General features: G+C 34.0%; 1 protein-coding gene across 1 annotated transcript in view; it reads right to left on the bottom strand.

The window, feature by feature from the left end:
* EloA (transcription elongation factor elongin A) overlaps window positions 1-21,424 on the bottom strand; it is a 123,316-nt gene that overhangs the window by 63,719 nt on the left and 38,173 nt on the right. Inside the window, exons 5-7 of the mRNA XM_090386935.1 lie at window positions 15,082-15,199; window positions 10,842-10,937; window positions 6,353-6,406 (exon numbers count right to left, since the gene is read on the bottom strand). Of these exons, the coding sequence (XP_090243061.1) occupies window positions 6,353-6,406; window positions 10,842-10,937; window positions 15,082-15,199 (268 nt within the window). The remainder of the gene's footprint in view (window positions 1-6,352; window positions 6,407-10,841; window positions 10,938-15,081; window positions 15,200-21,424) is intronic.

The raw sequence follows: 21,424 nt of genomic DNA, 5'->3' as shown, positions 1-21,424 counted from the left end.
GTAGACATACTTTTAGCAGCTAAGTGTGTAAGTGAATAACACATGAGAGTGTGCACAATAAAAACAGACCTCTCATATTTTGTTCCTGTCTCAAGTGCAAGCATATTTACACATCACAGGTCATCTTGTTGGTTATCAGCTTTTCCACTTTGTTTTTCTGCAAAAAAAAAATAAAAGATGGCCAAATGGTAATTTTTTTTAATGGAAAAATATATAAAAATGTAGCTGATTGAAAAATAGCACGAGTGTATTACTTTCATTTCCTGCAAAAATCCACCCGTGTACCATACTGTCTACTGGTGAATGCTTACAGTTTTGGATAATTACTGTTACTTTATTTTTAATAACACTAGCCAACACAATTTTTACCTCCAAGAACTTAAATGGTGTTTTTAACCAAATTTTATGTGTAAATTTCGAAAATAGCCATGATAGTTTCACATCCCAGTTGTTAAATGTAGAGGGAGTTACATTTTACCAAAATATGCTAATTTCAAATAATCTAGCCAGTAATGTATGACATACTGATTTATTTTAACAGATATAAGCTAATTCTCTTAATTTTAGCAATCGAATCTGCACTTGGTTTTCTTGTGGTAAACATAATTAGACTTCTACTATGGTTCTTAGATTCAAATTCCAATGCAACAGTTTACAATTTGAAGAGAGCACACAATGCTTTTGGTGAGGATTTTTGTAGGCTGTGCCAAGGTTTTCCAAGTATTAACTGATTGTGACATGTTCTCAGGGTTGTAAATCTATCCTCAAACATAAACAGCCCCTAGAGAATATGACGGTGCAGCCCGCAACCCTTGCAGTAGCATTAAAATAATTTTCGGCTCTACCTAGCAATTCACAAATATTTTTCTTTTCAGTGTTAAAATTAAGTTTAAAAGCAGTATTGCTTCATAATGGCAACGAATTTCCATCAGTTCCTGTGTTTCATTCAGTTGGACTAAAGTCATGAAAGCATGTCTAGGGTTCTACATGCTATAAAATACCAGGATTATGGTTGGAACATATGCAGTGATCTTAAGGTTTGCTTGTTGGTTTGGGTTTCACAAAATGTTGTTTTTTGTGTTTGTGGGACAGCCATGCAACAGAAGAACATTATGTTGCGTAACATAATGTTCTGATGTTACGCAACATGATGTTGGTAACATCGTAACTGATGATGTTACCAACAGTAAATTCTAAGTGGGAAGCATTCAAGGAATTAATCGTGGAAGCTACTAAAAGTTTCATACCTATTAAGAAATATTGTTCAAGGTTTAGGCCTAAATGGTTATCTAATGAATTAATGAGACTCATAATAGAGAAGAAAAATGCATGGGATGCATATAAATTATCAAGCTACTCAGAAGCCTATGGCAGATATAAGCTAGTCTGTAATCAGGTGACAAAGGAGGTTAGGCAGGCAAAGGCAGATTACGAGAAATCCTTGGCAAAAGATGCTAAGAAAAACAGCAAGGATTTCTTTACTTATATAAACTCTAAAAGGAAGGGGATGAATCTGATTGGTCCACTTGACATCGATGGTTCGACTGTTGATGATCCTGCTCAGATAGCAAACAAACTGAATGAGTATTTTGCATCTACATTCACACGTGAGGAATTATTAAGGTTTGAAAATGACAGAAGGTTATCAAATTGTAGCAGGATACTTAATGATTTTGTAATAACTGAAAGCAAAGTGGAGGAGAAATTGTTGAAGTTAAACATAAGAAAAGCACCTGGGGTGGATGGGATCTATCCAGTTATATTAAAGGAGGTGGCAAAGCAACTAAGCAAACCCTTAGCCATAATTATGAGAGCATCCTTGGACTCAGAGGAGGTTCCCACAGACTGGAGATGTGCAAATGTATCCCCAATTCACAAAGGGGGATCGAAGGGTGACACGAGTAATTACAGACCAGTTAGTTTAACTTCTGTTCCGGGTAAAATAATGGAGTCACTGGTTAAAGATGCATTGCAGGATCATCTAGACAAGACTGCAGCAATAATTCAGACACAGCATGGGTTTGTTAAGGGAAGGTCTTGTCTGACAAATTTGATAGGATATTATGATGTGGTTACAAAGGAACTGGATGCAAAAAATAATTTTGATATCATATATTTGGATTTCAGGAAAGCTTTTGACACTGTTGCGCATGGAAGACTATTGTACAAATTGGAGCAGAATGGTATTAAGGGTAAGTTGCTACAATGAATAAAAGGATGGTTAAGTGGGAGAAGACAGAGGGTGGTAATCAATGGGTGCTGCTCTTCTTGGACTAATGTTATTAGTGGAGTCCCACAGGGTTCGGTGTTAGGTCCACTGTTGTTTTGTATATTTATCAATGATATTGATGAAGGTATATCAGGCTTAATGTCGAAGTTTGCAGATGATACAAAGGTTGGCAGGGTTGTTAATGACAGTAATGGCAGTGTGCTACTGCAACAGGATCTAGATAATTTGGGCAGATGGGCTAAGAAGTGGCAACTGAAGTTTAACCTTGACAAATGCAAAGTACTGCATATGGGTAGAAGTAACCCCAGAGAAACGTACCAACTGTGTGGTACTACACTTAAGGTGGTAGAAAATGAAAAAGACCTGGGAGTAATTGTGCAGTCAGATATGAAGTTTTCTGAGCAATGCAGACAGGCTGCCAGGGCAGGTCATGGGGTTTTGTCAATGATATATAGGAATTTTGCTAGCAGGGAAAAGGAGGTGATTATCCCTCTGTATAAGGCAATGGTCAGGCCACACCTTGAGTACTGCGTACAGGTCTGGAGGCCTCATTTTAGGAAGGATGTAGATTTACTTGAGCGTGTACAGAGAAGGGCAACAAGATTGGTGAGGGGAATGAAGGGATCCTCTTACCAAGAGAGGCTTAAGTTCTGCAAATTGCAGTGGCTGGAGACTAGGCACCTGCGCGGTGATCTGATTGAGGTATATAAGGCCTTGAATGGGTTGAGCACGCTGAATTCTGATGGGATCCTTCCACTTGTTCAGATTACAAACCTAAGGGGACATAAATTCAAATTAAGAAAAGACAGATGTAGAATAGATGTGCGGAAATTTGCCTTTAGCCAGCGGGTGGTTAATTGCTGGAACAAACTTCCATCTGTCGTTGTGGAAGTTGATAGGTTGAATAAATTTAAGGAGGAACTGGACAGGCATTTGGAGGGAATGGTGTGATTTTTTTTTTTTTTTTTTGGCTGATGCTGCATAAACTCATATACTTGCTTTCTTGCATCACATGCCACTACTACTACTACTACTACATTGGGACAAGCAGAACAAGTTCATACCAGGACAACATAATGTAAAATATATTCCTTTAATGCAATCAAACAAGGTTCTTCTTCCATCCATGCACATCAAAATTGGATTGATGAAAAATTTCGTGAAGGGACTAGATAGAGAAGGTAACAGATCTGCATACTTGAGAAGTGTGTTTCCTAATTTAACAAAACTTGAGGAATTTTCTTAGGACCCCAAATTAGGAAACTCCTGAAAGACCACCGTCTGTTTGAAACCCAATTAAAGGAGTTAAATTAGCAACATGATGATTGTTTAAGGTGGTAGTACATGGTTTTTTTGGGTAATACGAAAGAAGAAAACAATGAAATGTTGGTGTCTAATTTATTCAAGTTCTACAAAAACATGGGCTCTTGAATGTTGTTTAAAATTCATTTTCTTCATTCCCATCTCAAATTTTCCCTTGACAATCTGGGAGATGTGAGTGATGAACAAGGGGAGTGGTTTCATAAGATATTTCCATGATGGAAAAGCGGTACCGAGGTTGCTGGGATCCTGTAATGATGGGGGATTACTGCTGGTTCCTTGTGTGAGAGAGAGAGAGTAAGCAGGAATACAAGAGAAAATAACTTAGTAGCAAACATTTTAAGGACAATTACAGGTATGCTGATTATATATTATTGAAATATAACTATTTAGCAATGATTTATGATATTTTTTCAGAAAGTTAAATGAGTTATAGAGAACGTAAAATATATTTTTTTTACACTTGTATTACAAACATGAATTATATGTATACAGTGGTACCTTGGTTTGCGAGCATAATTTGTTCCGGAAACGTGCTCGTAATCCAAAGCACTCGTATATCAAAGCGAATTTCCCCATAAGAAATAATGGAAACCCAGATGATTTGTTCCAAAACTCAAAAATATTCATATACTGTAAAAATGATTAATACAAAATACATACCTTTTTATATTTTTAATATTTAAATTTAATATACATAAAGCAATCGAATTTATTAATTATTGGGTAGGACGACTTTCACTGTCTCTAACGGAATCACTGCAATCTGTTGACTTTTTCTTTTTGTGCGACTTTAACAAGGAATCTTTCCAATGACACTTGCTTTTGCCTCCTTTTGAGGATTTCAGAAATCAGATTCATCGCTCGCACTATTACAAAATGAGGAGGCACGCTTGATACACATAAACAAAGCTGCGCGCGTGTAGCAACTGAATAAACACCATAAAGGCAGAGATACACTATTAATTTTACCTCACATTTTACTAAAGCACATTTCTAGGGGTTCCTACCATAAAACAATAAAAACAATTTCCAGTTGCGTTCCTGCTAGTGGAATCTGTTATAAACTGGTAGTAAACTCGATCTAATTGCATTTGCGATTATACTAGCTGGAATTGTTGGTTTTTACGTTATTATGGTGAAATGTGTTTCCCCTTCACGGATATAAAAAACCAAAAATACATTTTCAAAATCTTCTCTTCATTGCTATCGGGTTGCGGTGATTCTGCGTTCGACTGCCATTTCTTGTAAACACAAAGGCGAATCGTGCATAGGCGAATTCGGTTCGTGTTATATAAGATATCGTTCCCGTATTTATAAATCGTGTATCATCGAATTCGTGTAGTGTAAACACGTGTTATACGAGGACTGACTGTACTCGTATTGCAAGACCTCGCTCGTTTATCAAGTTAAAATTTATTAAAAATTTTTGCTCGTCTTGCAAAACACTCGCATACCAAGTTACTCGTAATCTAAGGTGCCTTTATTTTAACAATAAACATTGGTACATCTTTTGATGTAGATGTAATAGAGATTTGTTATGGTGATTTTTGGAATCAGCATGTTTATTTCTTTCAAAATCACATATTTTCATTGCGGAAGTATGACAAAAAATATTTTTTGTTGGCTAGCGTAATTTAACTGATTTATCATTCTCTCAGTGCTATATAGTTCAGTGACTCCCAAAACAGCATAAGCAATACAGAAATCTCTTTCTTAATTCGGAAATTAAGGTATTTTTTAAAATACCTTAATTTCTGAATTAAGTACAGTTTTAAATAGGTTAATAGATTTGATAATAGAGAGCTGTTAAGTGCTCGATAATTCCTATATTCTATTATATTATGAAACAACAGGGATTACCTTTATTTTACATATAGGAAGCTTCTTTTCCAACCAACTCTCCTAGTCCAACGCGCTATTAATTCTTTGGGAAGGCTATATAAATTTTACAAAACATGTGGGACATCTTCCCCACTGTCAGAACTGTAGTGTTCAGACCCCTCGTTCTCAACATTGAGCGCTCAAGCCTTTTATTAAGCGGTTTAGACCTTCAAAAATTTAATTTTATGTCAATCCATGTAATAGTTTCCTTGCTGCCAGAGGGATGGTGTTTGAAGACAGAAGGCTTGAGCACTGAATGTTGAGACCGAGGGGTCTGAACACTACGGTTCTGACGGTGGGGAAGATGTCCCACATATTTTGTAAAATTTATATAGCCTTCCCAAAGAATTAATAGCACATTGGACTAGGAGAGTTGGTTGGAAAAGAAGCTTCCTATATCTAAAATAAAGGTAATCCCTGTTGTTTCATAATAAATAGTTTAATCTATGTAAAACAAAAAATAAATAACAATTATAGAAACCATGTTCCAATCCTTCTCCCAAGGTACAGCCAACAGTACCTAAAATTATATAACAGAAACAATATACGGGGTCTCAATTAAAAGGAGCCAGGGTCTATCTTGCTTATTTTAAGGTGTTTAGGCGATTTGTTGTCTGGATCGTTTTTTTCATAACTGGGCTGAAATTTTTGATGTTAAAATTGGCCTAAGTATTACTGTTTCGATTTTATGATTTCTAAATTTAAATTCTGTCTAATCATCTGCTTTGTTCTCAATGGAAAGATTGTTTTCATCCTTGGTTTAGTCTAAAAGCATCATCAGTATACTTCTAACACAAACATACAACAATTTTATTCTGTGTTATATTTTAATTCAACCATTAGAAAATTATAATTAGCAATTTTTACGAACAGTTATTTAACTTGAAGTGCTAAGGTATTATAACAGAAACAACTTACCATCAATATTCTCTGTAAGGACCCTGAGACACGTGTCTTGAAGTGATGGTACCTCTATAAAATGAAATTACTTTATTATGAAATATGCAAATTTAAACATGAATAACTTAGTATGTATTCACTCAAAATAAATGTTTTCTGCATGATATTCAAAAATAAATCTTACTAACAATTGTGTGAAATCACAATCTACCTAATCTATCTATTCAATAGATTCTTTAAATTTTAATAGAGAAATTGGAGCAAAAAAAATTAGAAATTGGAGCAAAAAAGAAAGCAGCATTAGTTACTCCTAAATGAAGAGTTTTTGAGTGAAGTTGGAGTAAAATGGGATGGGAGCTCAAAATGGCTCCCACACAACCACCAATAAAAAAAAACTTTTTAGTCTTTAAAGAAAATCTGAACCCTATGATCATGTAAGGTTATAATCTGCAAATAAAATTAAAGATTACCCTGTTAAGTACCTAACTGACTAGTGAGAATGAAAATAAGCCAAGAGAAGCCTTACATACAGAGGTTTTTTTTTTTTTTTTTGGCGCATCGGCTTCTGTGGCCATAATGCACCTCCCAAGGTTTTTGTAGTACTTTGATCCAAGCCCGAGGCGGGATTCGAACCCGCGACATTTGGGTTGCCAGGCAGGCACTTTACCCACCCGGCTAGCCCGGTCGGCACATACAGAGGTACTAAGAGAAAAAGAGAGGTAGCAAGAATAAAAATCTCTCATACATAGTTGGGGGTGATATTAATTAATGATTGCCAGTATGAATTATTAGCATTAACCTAAAGAGGAATTCTTGCTTCATGTCATTCATAAAGATTTCTAAATCAAGTTCCATTCTACTTTTTTTTTTGCTCACTGCATGGTGACAAATGGCTCTATTGAGTTTCACTACTTAAGAGTAGATGGGTTGCACAACACAGTATTTGATTATCTCTTCTACAAAATAAGCTACAAAATACGGAAAAAGAGCCGAACAACGGATTACCTTTCCCCTAGCAGCAAACATGTCGGGCACAGAGAAGCTTCCTCTTTTAATCATTGGAAAAGCCCAGAAGCCTCAATGCTTTAAAGGTTTGAAGACATTACCAACTATATATCGAGCAAACCAAAAGGCATGGATGACATCAAAAATCTACAAAGAATGGATCAGACCTTGATCGCAGAATGGGTTAGAGGAATAAAAAATTTTGCTGTTTGTCAATAACTGCACACCTCATTGTCAAGTAAACGACCTACATGCAATCACTGTCCAGTACCTACCACCAAATATGACATCAGTTCTTCAGTCACTTGATCAAGGTGTAATCCAGTGTTTTAAGAAAAACTACCGAAGAATGCTATTAAACAAAACAGTGCTATGTCTTGAAAGCAAAATGCAATGCAAAATCGACATACTGCAGACAATGTATTTATGTGTTTCAGCATGGGATGAAGAACACAAAAAAGTGATCACCAACTGTTTCAAACATGCATTTTTAAACTGAATTTACTGCTTTGAAATGATGCAATGTGTGAAGTTTTGCATGCTTCTTCCTCTATTAATTGGAAGAACAGTCCAATAATAAGGAAGAAATATTTGAGCATGTGCATCATCACGTAAACTTACAGGAAAACTTATGCTTCAAAAATTATGCAGAAGTGGATGTGGACATTGAATGTTTCAGGATACATGCAAATAAAGGTAAACTCATTGCAGACGTAATGGAATCCTCTGAAATTTTTAGTGATGAAGATGAGGAACCTACTGTGGCTGAACAAGAAGTTTCGGTGAAAGATGCTCATCAAGGATAAGAACTTGTACGTCGATTTTTTCAAGCCTAACTGTGAAAGTGAAATAATTGCTATCACACACATTCATAATTCTCATGTTAGGTCTTAATAGGTATGTAGTGAAATTTACAATTTAATTGTAACCTTACTGTACTCTACAATCAATGCAAAATTAACAATCATAATTTTCTTGTTTAATACCGTAGTACATATTATAAATAAGATTATACTATATTGTATTAGTAGAATTACATTAAATGTTTTGTTGTTGATTTCATGAACAATCGATATAACGTCCTTCTGATATAGTGACCATTTTTCTCATTTCTCTGGGGAAGGGGGGGTTGTTATATAGAACTTCAACAGTTAGATAGTATGAATCAGAGCTGTACTACTCAATATGTTCTACGTTGATAATAATATTAGTAAAATAATAAGAGGAGTTTACCTCAATATAGTACGTAGAACACTTCCGTATGATACCCTCCAGAAATTAAAACGGAAAAAACGAAAAAATCGACAACTTACCGGTACATTAGAGTAAAATATAAATAATTAAATAATCAATTTAACACAATACAAATCAAATTAAAACAATTAAAAATCAAATTAACGCAATTAAATGAATCTAACGAAAATATTCAAAACGATTTTCCTTCCTGAAGCTGACAACGCTTTTCGACCGTATGTCGTGATCACAGGAATGAAAATTACCGAATCGGGTTAAACCTGATACTTAAATAGAGATTATTTGTCTTCGCGCATGCGCGTAAAGGTCCACGTATCGGAGATCAAATATGGCCGCCGAACATTAACAGAATTCTCGTGTAATTTAATTTCAACGGTTTCTGCAATTAATAGTCGCGTATAATTACGTTGAACGTTAAGTATTTTGGCCTCGTTAAATAAAGAAGTATGTTTTTCGTTAATGGCATGAAAGGCTAATTCTGACGCTGCTGAACGAGAAGCATGAACTGAGGCTTCATGTTGATTTACACGAATATTAAGAGAAAATCGGGTCGAACCTTGGTAAGACGAGTCGCAATCACTGCAAGATATGTTGTATACCAGATCATTAATTTGTGTTGCGAACGCTGAAAGAACCGAGTGATTGTAAATTTCACGCTTACCCGGGACTCGAATAAAATACAATTTAGCATCTATCGAAAACCTACAAACACCAGTGTGCTTCTACATTATAATAGCTATCACCCGTTCACCTACAAAAGATCGATTATCTTTAATCAATTTCTTAATGCCTATAAATATTCAACGACGGAATCTGCTTTGGACTCAGAAATACAAATATTAACTAGCAGATTCTTAAACAGGGGTTATTCCATTACCACAATAAACCGAATTAGGGTACAAGCTAAGGATAAGATACAAAATACTACACCTATCAACAATAGTAATATCAAAAAATACTTTATTTCTGTCCCATATGTTGAACAGTGGCACAAACAGCTTAACAGATTCTTTAAAGATACCGAATTTAAAATTGTAGCTAGGCCAATACGGAAGTTACACACTATACTGAACAATCGCTCGGTTCTTTCAGCGTTCCCAACACAAATTAATGATCTGGTATACAACATATCTTGCGGTAATTGCGACTCGTCTTACCAAGGTTCGACCTGATTTTCTCTTAATATTCGTGTAAATCAACATGAAGCCTCAGTTCATGCTTCTCGTTCAGCAGCGTCAGAATTAGCCTTTCATGCCATTAACGAAAAACATACTTCTTTATTTAACGAGGCCAAAATACTTAACGTTCAACGTAATTATACGCGACTATTAATTGCAGAAACCGTTGAAATTAAATTACACGAGAATTCTGTTAATGTTCGGCGGCCATATTTGATCTCCGATGCGTGGACCTTTACGCGCATGCGCGAAGACAAATAATCTCTATTTAAGTATCAGGTTTAACCCGATTCGGTAATTTTCATTCCTGTGATCACGACATACGGTCGAAAAGCGTTGTCAGCTTCAGGAAGGAAAATCGTTTTTAATATTTTTGTTAGATTCTTTTAATTGCATTAATTTGATTTTTAATTGTTTTAATTTGATTTGTATTGTGTTAAATTGATTATTTAATTATTTATATTTTACTCTAATGTACCGGTAAGTTGTCAATTTTTTAGTTTTTTCCGTTTTAATTTCTGGATATTAGTAAAATAATAAGAGGGTAAACTCCTCTTATTATTTTACTAATATTCAACAGTATATATATATATATATATATATATATATATATACTGGGACAACAGAAATGGGTATGCATCAGCCATTCATTTCATTTGATCATTTCTCTACTCAGAGTTCCTGACAAGTAGCAGAGGAATGTCCATGTGGATGAATGGATTGATAAAGATATCAGTATTAACATTAGTTTTAGTTTTTTAATATTAGATTAAACATAGGGAAATATGTTGCTAATAAATTGCTAATATTTTGAAAATTGATATGTGTGCCTAAAGGCACACATATCATTTGCCAGTACAATATAAGATTAATCAGCCAGTAATGCAACTGAGCAACTCAACTGATCTCACATAATAATAAAGATAGCATCTTGAGTTACACAGATTACATATTATATTTGCATTATTGTGTCACATTATTGTTTGAATCGGTGTTTCACAGATTACATATTATATTGGCATTATTTTTAAAAATTCTATTGCTAGTTAACATAAATAAGAAATACAAACCTTGCAATTGACTAATGTTCCTTCTACCAGCATAAACAGAAGTGCGATCCTTCCTTGAAGAAGTAAAAAGAATAGCATCTTCATTTGTTAACGAACCTAAAAGAAATTTAGCCATTAAATTATTAATGAAAACGGCTTCTGAAATTATTATATTTCAAAAAAATAAATTAAATAAAATAAGGCCATTAAATATTGGCTTCTGAAATTATTATATTTCAAAAAAAAAAAAATCATTGTAATTGTTTGCATATATGGTGTTTTCCTTGTTCCTTGGAGTCATGTGTAGGTTAAAATCTGTTGTAATTTCTCAAAAAAGAACAAATCAGTAAATCTATAAGATACAGGTGATTTTGATATATAAAGGTATATTTTAACCTATACGGGAAAAAATTTTTAATTGTCTTCGATTATGATATTCCCATTTAACCTCTAGACCAAGCTAAGCTAATTAAAGAACAATTAAAGCTGTCTCACTTAGACAGTCAAAGCCCAATTTTCTTTTTAATTATTAAAAAAAAAAAAAAAAACTTTTTAGTGGTTTGTTTGTTTGTTTGTTGTTTGGTTTTTAGGAGCATTAGCAACTAAGGCCATATTGCTCCGGTAATATGAGGTGGTCATTCCCTGACCTTTCTGCATCCTCTGTATTTGGTGGTGACCGGCTCGAATCCCGGTCTAATCAAGAAGCGTGTGCTACACACTGTTTCTCCTTCCCACCTGGCTACGGAGGCACCCTACTTTTTAGTGGATATTCACTTTAAACATAGAACTACAAATTATTGCCTGTACACACACTGTGTAAAGTTCACATTAATAAAACCCATTGTTGTTTTTGTTGAGATAAATTTTCCTAAATGCCTTAATATAAAAAAATAAGTGTTATTAAGTGCAAATTTAAGATATATTTAGGATAAAATTTCCTAAATGCTTCCATATAAAAAAGTATTAATTGCAGATTTATTCACACACACACACACATACACCCACCCACCCACCCACACCTTTTCCTGTTTGTAAGACTGTTTTTGCAGATTAACAAGCAATACTTGAACAAATTTTGGTTTTGCAAAAGGATAGCCATATGGAATGTCAAGTAGATATGGAAAATAGCCTTTTTTCCACATCTATTGGCACACAATTCTGTTAGCAAAGCTAACAGAAATGTGTGTCAATACTGACAACCGAATTGAAATGATGTCATTAAGAAGTTCTGATCCTCAATTTGTTTATTAAAGATATTTTTAAAATAAAAGTTGTAGGGTTTTAGGTGCATCAGAAACTAACAATATAATATAATGTTTGCAATTTGTGTGTGTTCTAGTGGTCGATTTGTTGTTTTATGCAAACAACAAATTATTGAGAGCTTTATAATGAAGATTTTTTGGCAAACTTCCTTGTTTACCAATATACTTATCACAAATTCATGATATGTGAAAAATGGACAACATGTCTCATAAGTCCAGAAGCATAGGCTATACAGTTCGTTTAAACTTTTTTATTTTTTTGGGACACTCACCTAATTCAGAGACTGATGACACACAATTAACATGAGTTTCTAGAAGTAATTTTGTTGTGTGGAGGTTTCAGTTGTTCAGCAGTTGTAAAACATGCACTGCCTAGAACAGACCCCACTTACCCATTCTTGTGTGTGAGTGTGCACATGCAATCATACAAGTCACTAACAAAATTCAAGTCAGTGCAGGATAACAAAGACATCAGACCTTAAGAGTTTCTGATATGCTGAAGCAACAATGGTAGGTTTGCAGTCAACCTGAGCAAATCTCTGCACTACGTCTATTGAAACTAGGGTGTCAAAATCCAGTATTCATCACAACTTGAAGAGAAAGCATAGTTTCATTTCCAAACTGTAAATTCTTCAAGCAATGGGGGAGGATTATCCAAATCAGCACATGTATAATTCTCTGAATAAGCACTGCACTTTGGAACAATAAAATCCTGGTTTTAGAACAATCTTGCCTTTCAGTGGTGAAGCTAATTTTTAAGTCATGTGAAATTACTTGGCAGAAGAAATGTTAATGGTCCATGGTAACCATAACTAGATTAGTCCATCTAAGAAGCAAAGTGGTAGCTGTAATATGTTATGGTCTTTGGAAGGACCAAATAATTGGTGCATTCTTCCAAGCCACAGGGACAGGAGATGTGATCCATTCTTCAAAAAGGCCTCAGGGCCAGGAAGATAATCACTCATAATAATTGCAATAATATATGCCAACCCAACAAATGACATAAAAGTTTAATACAATAATAAAATAAATAATGATAAATGCAAAACAAAATTTATACATATGTATATTTACAATAATACAGAATAAAATACACATTTTAATAATGCTAACATTAAAATATAATACTAAAACACAGTGAAGCTATCAAAAGTGATTGCCTCCTTTGTAAACAGCATGTTATTTTAGAATGTGACAACACATCTTTAAATAACACAGCAGCCTCTTTCAGACTCTTAGAGTTACAAACTTTCCTTTCACAAACTGCAGAACATCTTTAATCAAGTGTCTTATGTTCCCCCAAATCTTATTGTTACAAAGCCAATTCCATAATTCCCCTGAACTTTTTACATTAAGAGATGTAAAAAGTTTCTTTTACTTTTTTTTCAATATCTCCACCCCCTCCATTATTTCAAAGTTCCTATTACTATATGCCTGAATGCATCCTAAAACATGCCCTACTACTTTGATATCCATTATAGCAATATGTGTATTGTATTCTTCTATAGAAGTTTCAAATCTCCCTGTCTTGTTTTACATACACTTATTTTTGTATATTAAATGTCACTGTTATGATATGGTTCTGGATCTTTAAAAAAACTTTCCATTTTATTAAGCAGCTTAAAGATGGCCCTCAAGACCCTACTTTCTGCAGATTCTTTTTTGCTTTTTCACTGATCCCTTTTATGTATGAATAACTACCACGTTTTTGTAATTGATGTTCCACATTGCGTTACTTCTTTAGTTATTCAAATATTTTTCTATGCTGCAATTAATGTGGAGAGAGAGGGAGAGAGAGAGAGAGAGAGAGAGAGAGAGAGAGAGAGAGAGAGAGAGAGAGAGAGAGAGAGAGAGACTGTGTCTGTGTGTGTGTGTGTGTTGCAATTTTCAGAATGTTCAAGAGCAAATCCTTTAATATCCACCTAAAAATAAATGATGCACGAAAAGTAAAAAAGTCTGGAATTAATAGTTAAAAGGAAACACTTACTTTTGGGCCGAGCTGTAAATCAGACCAAACCTAAAAATTTTATGAAAAGTTTATTCCATATATATAAACTAACCGCAACACAAACAAAGAACAAATAAAACTGTATGTACCAAGTCTTTACAGCACACAGCTGATAAACAAAAACCAAGATCACTGCAATAGTGGAGGTTCAATGTGTGCCGATATCGAGCGGCTGCTAATTTAATGTGCCTTTACTTTTACAGAACTCATATTGACCACATATATGCATCAGTGGCAGTGAATATGTTAATCAACCTGAATATGCATTGTTTAAATGCATAGCCAGGTCGATTAACATATTCATTGATAATTTTTATTTCACCCATGATTTTTTAATTTCAAATTTTCAGACATGTACTCATTAAAGTTTTGTAATATGTATTTTAATTTTTACAGGCATCTAGGTTCAGTGTTTATGTATTGCTCAGAATCCATCAGCTTTCTGTAAAGCTATGAATTTAGCTGGTCTTTCTCTACAGTGACTAGTATGTAAAAAAAAGGCAAGCAATTGCCAGCTTCAATCTTAAGCTTAATAGACTGATGAATACTGTTCAGATATTCTTTGAATTTAAAGAATTCTTCTTTGCTTTTGTTTCCATACTATGAACACCTCTACAGGAAAGGTCTCAAAGTGACCTTCTGGATGGCTGTCCCTTCAAAGTTCTCTATGAACTTCTTCTTCTTCCTAGCATTTATCCCACATCTGAGAAGGGTCCGATGTGGGAGAAACGCTTCTGCTATCAAGTTTGTCTTGGCTTGTTCCTTGATCCCCTTGCCTGTTCCTTTTAAAATCACTTTTAATTTCCCAATGTGGGAAATTTCTAGGTGTTATGCTAAAATTTTATCCAAGAGATAGAGCATTCAACTCGTGCTCTGAGAAACCTATCACTAATATTGACATCTGAATAAAATAACATCTCATATGGAGTAATAAAAATGGAAGGTCATGATCAATGAATGTAAAGAGTATATAAGTTACATATCCACTTACTAGATTTTTTTTTACTTGGTGGACTTTCTGGCTCTCTTGGTCGAAAAGGTTTGTAGTTTGGTTGAATAGCTGGCAAAGTTGATAGGATATCCACTTCTTCAAGTGGCACAAGTTTTGGCTAAAAAGATATTGCAAATATTGAAAGATATACATTGTCATCAACAGAATAATAAAAGTTATCTGTATATGGAATTTAATGAATTCAATCCATGCAGTACAATCCAAAACATTAGAACTTTTTCATCACAAGTGTGCTGGTTTATTTTATCAAATATTACCTTCTTTTGTTTAATTTTTTTTACTTAGTGAAAGCAGTATATATGCAATTTTCACACGCATTAATTGTTTTCATAGAAGCCAAAAATGTTATCAAATTAATATTATGGCTATAAAAGTTTTCTGTACTCTTCTAGAAAAATTGTCCTAAATTGGAATGGAAATGGGTGCATTTATCAACTGAACTGTTTCCCCATAACCCTCTTCATTATTCTTGAAAAGCATTACTGAAAGGTTATGGATAACTGCAACTGAATGTCTTTTTCTTTATGTGGAGCTCTTCACTCGATTTGGTTAGACTCAAGCCCCTCAATAAGTCATCCAGTTCTTGCTCATTAGGAAAATATGGTACTTAGACAACATTCACAGAAAAATAAATAAATCCAGGGGTTAGCTACATGTATTACTAAAATTCTTTTTCAAAGATGGAGTTCTAATTGAAACAAACTGTCAAGAAAATATTAAATTAACAAAAAAAAAATAAAAACAGATAAAACACTTTTCAGAACTGAACTGCTAGTTAAAGTAAATCAAAACTGAAAACAAACAATCACATGTGCTTAGTATGTAATTCCCTCTCCAATTAATTTTGATTTTCTGTCTTGCTCAGTGAATAAATATTTCCCTAAATACATGAAAAAAGTGCATGTTCCAATTTATTTTTTATTTTTTATTTGATGAATGTTCTTTCAAAATCACATGCTATGAAATTCAATTTTCATTTCTGAGGATGGTTCTTCTAGTGATAACAGTCAAAAGTCAACCATCAAGTACTGGGCTTGTGTTCACATTACAAACAATTTTGCTATTCATGGTATTTAGATAATACTCATAAGTTGAATTATTGTGCATTCTGACATTTAAGTCACCTCTGAAACACAAAAAAATTGTCATAAATTTTACAGTCCACCACTGAGTATAAAATCTTACATCTGAATCAGTGGCATAACTATGCCAATGCAGTGCAATGGGACCCACGACCGAAAGGGGGCCCACTACCTTCCTGCCCGAAACAGAAAAAAAATTTAATTGAATAAAAATGTAAGTTTTTAGTTATGTTTATGATAAAATTTACTATCTCTACGAACAATAATTTTTTTTCACACAAAGCATGTTTATTGTTAGCTAGCTGCACGGCACAAGCAAAACTGCAGTGAATATAGGTGAAATGGTATTAACATAGCTGCTGCTTCCAGGGCAATTTTTAAGGATTTGTGACTGCGGGGCCAAAGTCAAATAGGGGCCTACTTATTGGGGGTCATTATTATTGAGTATAGTATTACTATTAAACCTATAATATTTCTGAGTATCATGTTTACCATTGTATTGTTATTTTTTTTTATTTGTACCAAAACAACTGTTTTCAAGAGACCCACACTAGACTTTGCATAGGGGCCCACTTTTTCTAGTTTCACCACTGATCTGAATTAAAGGCACATGCTAGGGTTAGAAAAAGATAATTTTATAAAACAAACTTTACAATTCATTACAAATATACTTTTATGCAAATATACACTGTCGCTTGCTTTTCAAAACCCAAGAATTTATTCATTTTCGTCATAGAGACAAAAACACTTCATGGAGTTGTGCTTTTGGAATTTCTAAGAGTAAACTTTCAAGACTGTTAATTCCTTATATCAAATGCACTTCCACAGTGAGGCATTGTTTACAGACAAACCAATTTTTGCAGTACAGCTAGTTCCTGACTTTACAAGTTAATTCGTTCCTAGCGAAAACTCGTAAAGCAGGAATTTTTTCCCATAGACGTAATGTTAAAATCATAGGTTATGTTCTCAACAATGAAATTAGTTAGCTAATTAGTTTATGCTTAAACCACGATTGATTTATCCAAAGAAATAAAAACAGATTGTAAAATCAAGCAAATTATAATAATAAAGAAATTATTTGACTTACAAATGTTAAAGAATATTTATTCTTCATCATCATCGACTAAATGGACGCTCATTGTCTCAGCACTCATTGGTCTGTTGGGGGCACAAGGAGGAGTCTTCTTCAGAAATGCATCAAGGCATTTGTTTCCAAGATAGTCTTTTCTTTTCTTTATAAATTTCACAATAGCATGCATAAGCATTTTTTAAATCTGTAGCAACTTTCCTGGTATGCTCCAAATTTGAATCTTGTGACTTGAAAATCTCAATTGCTTTTTCTGTGAAAATGTGTTAAATCTAAGTGAGCAGCCAAATGGTGTATAGAAGAAAAACTTCTAAATAAACACATAGCAAAGGTGTGTACCTTTAACACCACTAATACTTCCTACACAACTTAATAGTAAAGGTTGCAGAGTTTATTTCACTGCAGATATTGAAATAATTTGAGAATCTTAAGGAGTTCTGGATTCAGTTTCCATCTTTGAGGCAATCCATCACTTTATATATGAACAGTAGCAGCTTTCACATTTGCATTTGTTCAAAACCTGATAATTCAGGTTTTAAACAAAGTTCTCTGAGCAGTATAGACAGGTTGTTAAGGTAACTCATGGGGTTCTCTCAATGACATACAAGAATTTTTCCAACAGGGAAAAGGTGTTTATCCCACTGTATAAGGCAATGATTAGGCTGCATCTTGGGTACTGCAATACAGCTTTGGAAACCTCATTTTATGAAGGAAGTAAATCTCTTGGAATTGGTGCAGAGAAAAATATGATTATTCATGGACACAAAAGATACTCATACCAAGAAAAAGTTCGGTTTTGAAAATTTCAGTGCTCGGAAACTAGGCACCTAAAAGGAGAACTGATAGGAGTATTTAAGGTTTTAAATATACTGAGTAAACTAGACACTGATGGCGCTCCTTATTCTGTCTTGGATGATACACACACAAAAGAAGACAAATGTAAATTGAAACAGAATGAGTACAGGATACATGTGAGAAAACTTACTTTTAACCAGAGTAAGTGATTATGCTGGTTGTCACCAATTTCCTCCCTGAAATAATTTGACAGATTCCATTGAAAATATGTTCAAAAACTCATATATATGCTTTTAAAAGTTCTCAGCTTTCAAACATCGTAGGTTAATTACCAAACACCGAGATCTGTAGTTGATTTAATCATCTATTCTATCTATTTCACTATTTTTTTTTTCTAGACCATTTGGGAAATTTCTAGAGCATTTGAGAATGTTCCAGAACATTCTAGAATATTGTTATCAGTAGAAGGAAGGCTGGGATGTTTCTGGAAAGTTCTAGAACTTTCAATGGAATTTTCTAGGAACTTCTCTACTGGTATAAATAGAAATGAGTACTGCACCAAGCAAGCATTTTTGTATTTCAAGAAGTGTATGTGTTTCAGAGGTCAAGTGGTAAACAAAATGAACAAGTATTTTAGTGAATTAATGTTTGTAAACAAGTGTTGTGTGCATTAGTGTAAATTGTGAAATGTGTTTAAATTAGAAATAAAAATTTACAATTTCTTAATTATGTTCTTATGTACATGTACCTCAACTGTACATGAAATATGTCGCATTCTTGCTAACATAAGCCTGATAGCCTTTGCTACAAGTGTAGTAAAGGCTATCTGAAGTGGTATTAAAATCACAGCAGAAGTCACTGCCACAACTTGTGAGAAAAGCCTATGAACTCTATTTTGGATGTAAGGTTGGAGATCATTAACAGGCTGGCTTAGGGGTAGTCATAAATCGATGCCTTTTGCTGCTGTTCCAACATATCTTCTGCTCTAAGGTCAGTTCCTGACGATGATACAATGCCAGTGCCAAAGCTATCAGAAACTTAAGGACTTGACTCTGATTCAAGATTGGAAAAGGAGTCTCCAGAAGATGCAGAACCCAGAATGAATACAGATCCAGGCTTTTCAACTCTTGATACTGAAAAGCTGCATCTAATCGCTCAGGCTTCAGCAGCGGAATCTTTTGAAAAGGGTGTCAAGGCATCTTTTTATAGGAAGAGGCAATATAACATAACGACCAAAAGGCAAAAAACGAAAAAATAAGTGTTTTGTTACCAGATAAACATTTTTGTAAATAGAGTAAGGTTAATAGCCTCATTGTTCAATATTTAGTACTGCAAGTAACATTTTCTTAAAAATATATGAAACCTTTTTTACTAGAAACTTAGTTTTTGACTTTAATCCCTAGATGGATGGTGCTTTGGTTTATTGTAACAATGTCCAGGAATTAATGAAAGAGTTACATCTGGTGCACATCCCCGAGCAGTGGAGGCCTTTCACTGATTCATCCAAGGTCAGTTTGAAAGCAGTTTTACTCGATAATGAAAATAAGTATCCATCTATACCATTAGCCCATGCAGTTCATATGAAGGAAATGTACAAGAACCTACAAGTTATTTTTCAAAAAATATACTATTAAGAATACAAATGGAATATCTGTGCTGACCTAAAAGTGGTAACTTTGCTGTCTGAGTTGCAAGGTGGATACACTAAATACTGCTGCTTTTTATGCAGGTGGGGCAGCCGAGCAAAGGATTACCACTACAGGGTAAAAAAATAGCCAGACCGTTCAGAAACTACACCAGGCCAGAAAAATGTACCAATTCCTCCTTTGGTGGATAAGTCAAAAATCTATTTACCTCCATTGCACATCAAGCTAGGTTTGATAAAAAATATTTGTGAAAGTGATGGACAAAAAAGGAGAAGGATTTTCCTGTTTGAGACAATTTTCCTCAAATCAGTGAGGCCAATATAAAAGAGAGAATTTTTATGGATCCTCAAATCAAACTGCTATTCCAAGATGAGGAATTCACTAAAAATTAAATGATAGAGAAATAAGAGCCTAGAAGGCATTATAAAATGTCTGCGAGAACTTTTTTTGGCACTGAGAAATCACAAAATTACAGTGAAATTATAATGAGCTAACTTTAGAATACAGAGTTCGAATGCAACATGTCGTTAAAGCTCCATTTCCTACATTCCCATTTAGAATTTTTCCTGAAAACTTGGGAGCGGCCTCCGATGAACAGGGTGAAAGGTTTCACCAAGATATTTCTCAAATGGAAAAATGATACCAAGTAAAATAGAGTCCAAATATGTTGGCAGACTACCATTGGAATCTTGTACAGGAGATACCAATGGACTATTAAAAAAAAAACAAAAAAAAAAAAAAACGACAAAATAAGTGTTTTGTTATCAGATAAACACTTTTGTGAATAGAATAAGGTTAATACACCTATTGTTCAATATTTAGTACTGTATGTAATATTTTCTTAAAATATATGAAATCTTTTTTACTAGAAACTTAGATTTTGACTTTAATCCCTTCTCCCTTAAAATTGGTTAGTGTTACAGCAATATGGTTGCCATATTTGAATTTAGCAATGTCAAATCTACAAGAATCACCCTGAATTTCAAAGGGAGGGAAAAATTTTTTTTTTTTTTTTGAAAACACCAGTGTTATTGGAACAAACTTCCATCTGATATTGAGTAAGTGGGTAATTTGGATAACTTTAAGAAAGGATTACACAAATTGCTGGGGGAGATGGTTAGTTTTTATTTTGAAGATGCTATATCAGCTTACATCATTTGTTGTTACTAATACTACATTACATCAAATTACATAGACTGACACTAGTTTAAATATGCTACGGAATCAAATAATATGAGATAGATGGATGACAGATGAGATTTGCGGTAGGGAAGAAAAATGAGTGGGATGCATAATAAATTATCAGGTGATATAGAAGCCTCTAGTAGATATAAACTAATCTGTAATCAAGTCACAAAGGTGGTTAGGCAAGTTAAGGTAGATTACAAGAAGTCTCTGGCAAAGAATGCAAAGAACAGCAACAAAGACGTCTATACTTATATTAACAGTAGAAGGAAGGGATTTAATCACATTGTGCCACACGATGTGAATGGTGTAACTGTTGATGACCCTGCTCAGGTTTCTGACAAAATGAATAGGTATTTTGTATTTACATTCACAGATTAGGAATTCTTTAGGGAAGGCAATGTCAGAAATTTAACAAACTAACAGGTAGCTAAATAATTTTTTGATAATTGAAAGGAAAGTGGAAGAGAAACTGTTGAAGCTAAATATAAAAAAGGTGCCTGTAGTGGATGGGACTATCCAATTAT

The sequence above is a fragment of the Mastigoproctus giganteus genome, chromosome 12 (assembly GCF_048544385.1).
Source record: "Mastigoproctus giganteus isolate SK-2022 chromosome 12, ASM4854438v1, whole genome shotgun sequence".
Classification (NCBI taxonomy): domain Eukaryota; kingdom Metazoa; phylum Arthropoda; class Arachnida; order Uropygi; family Thelyphonidae; genus Mastigoproctus; species Mastigoproctus giganteus.
Note: the sequence above shows the minus strand (reverse complement) of the source record. Positions and strands in the feature narration are given on the sequence as shown.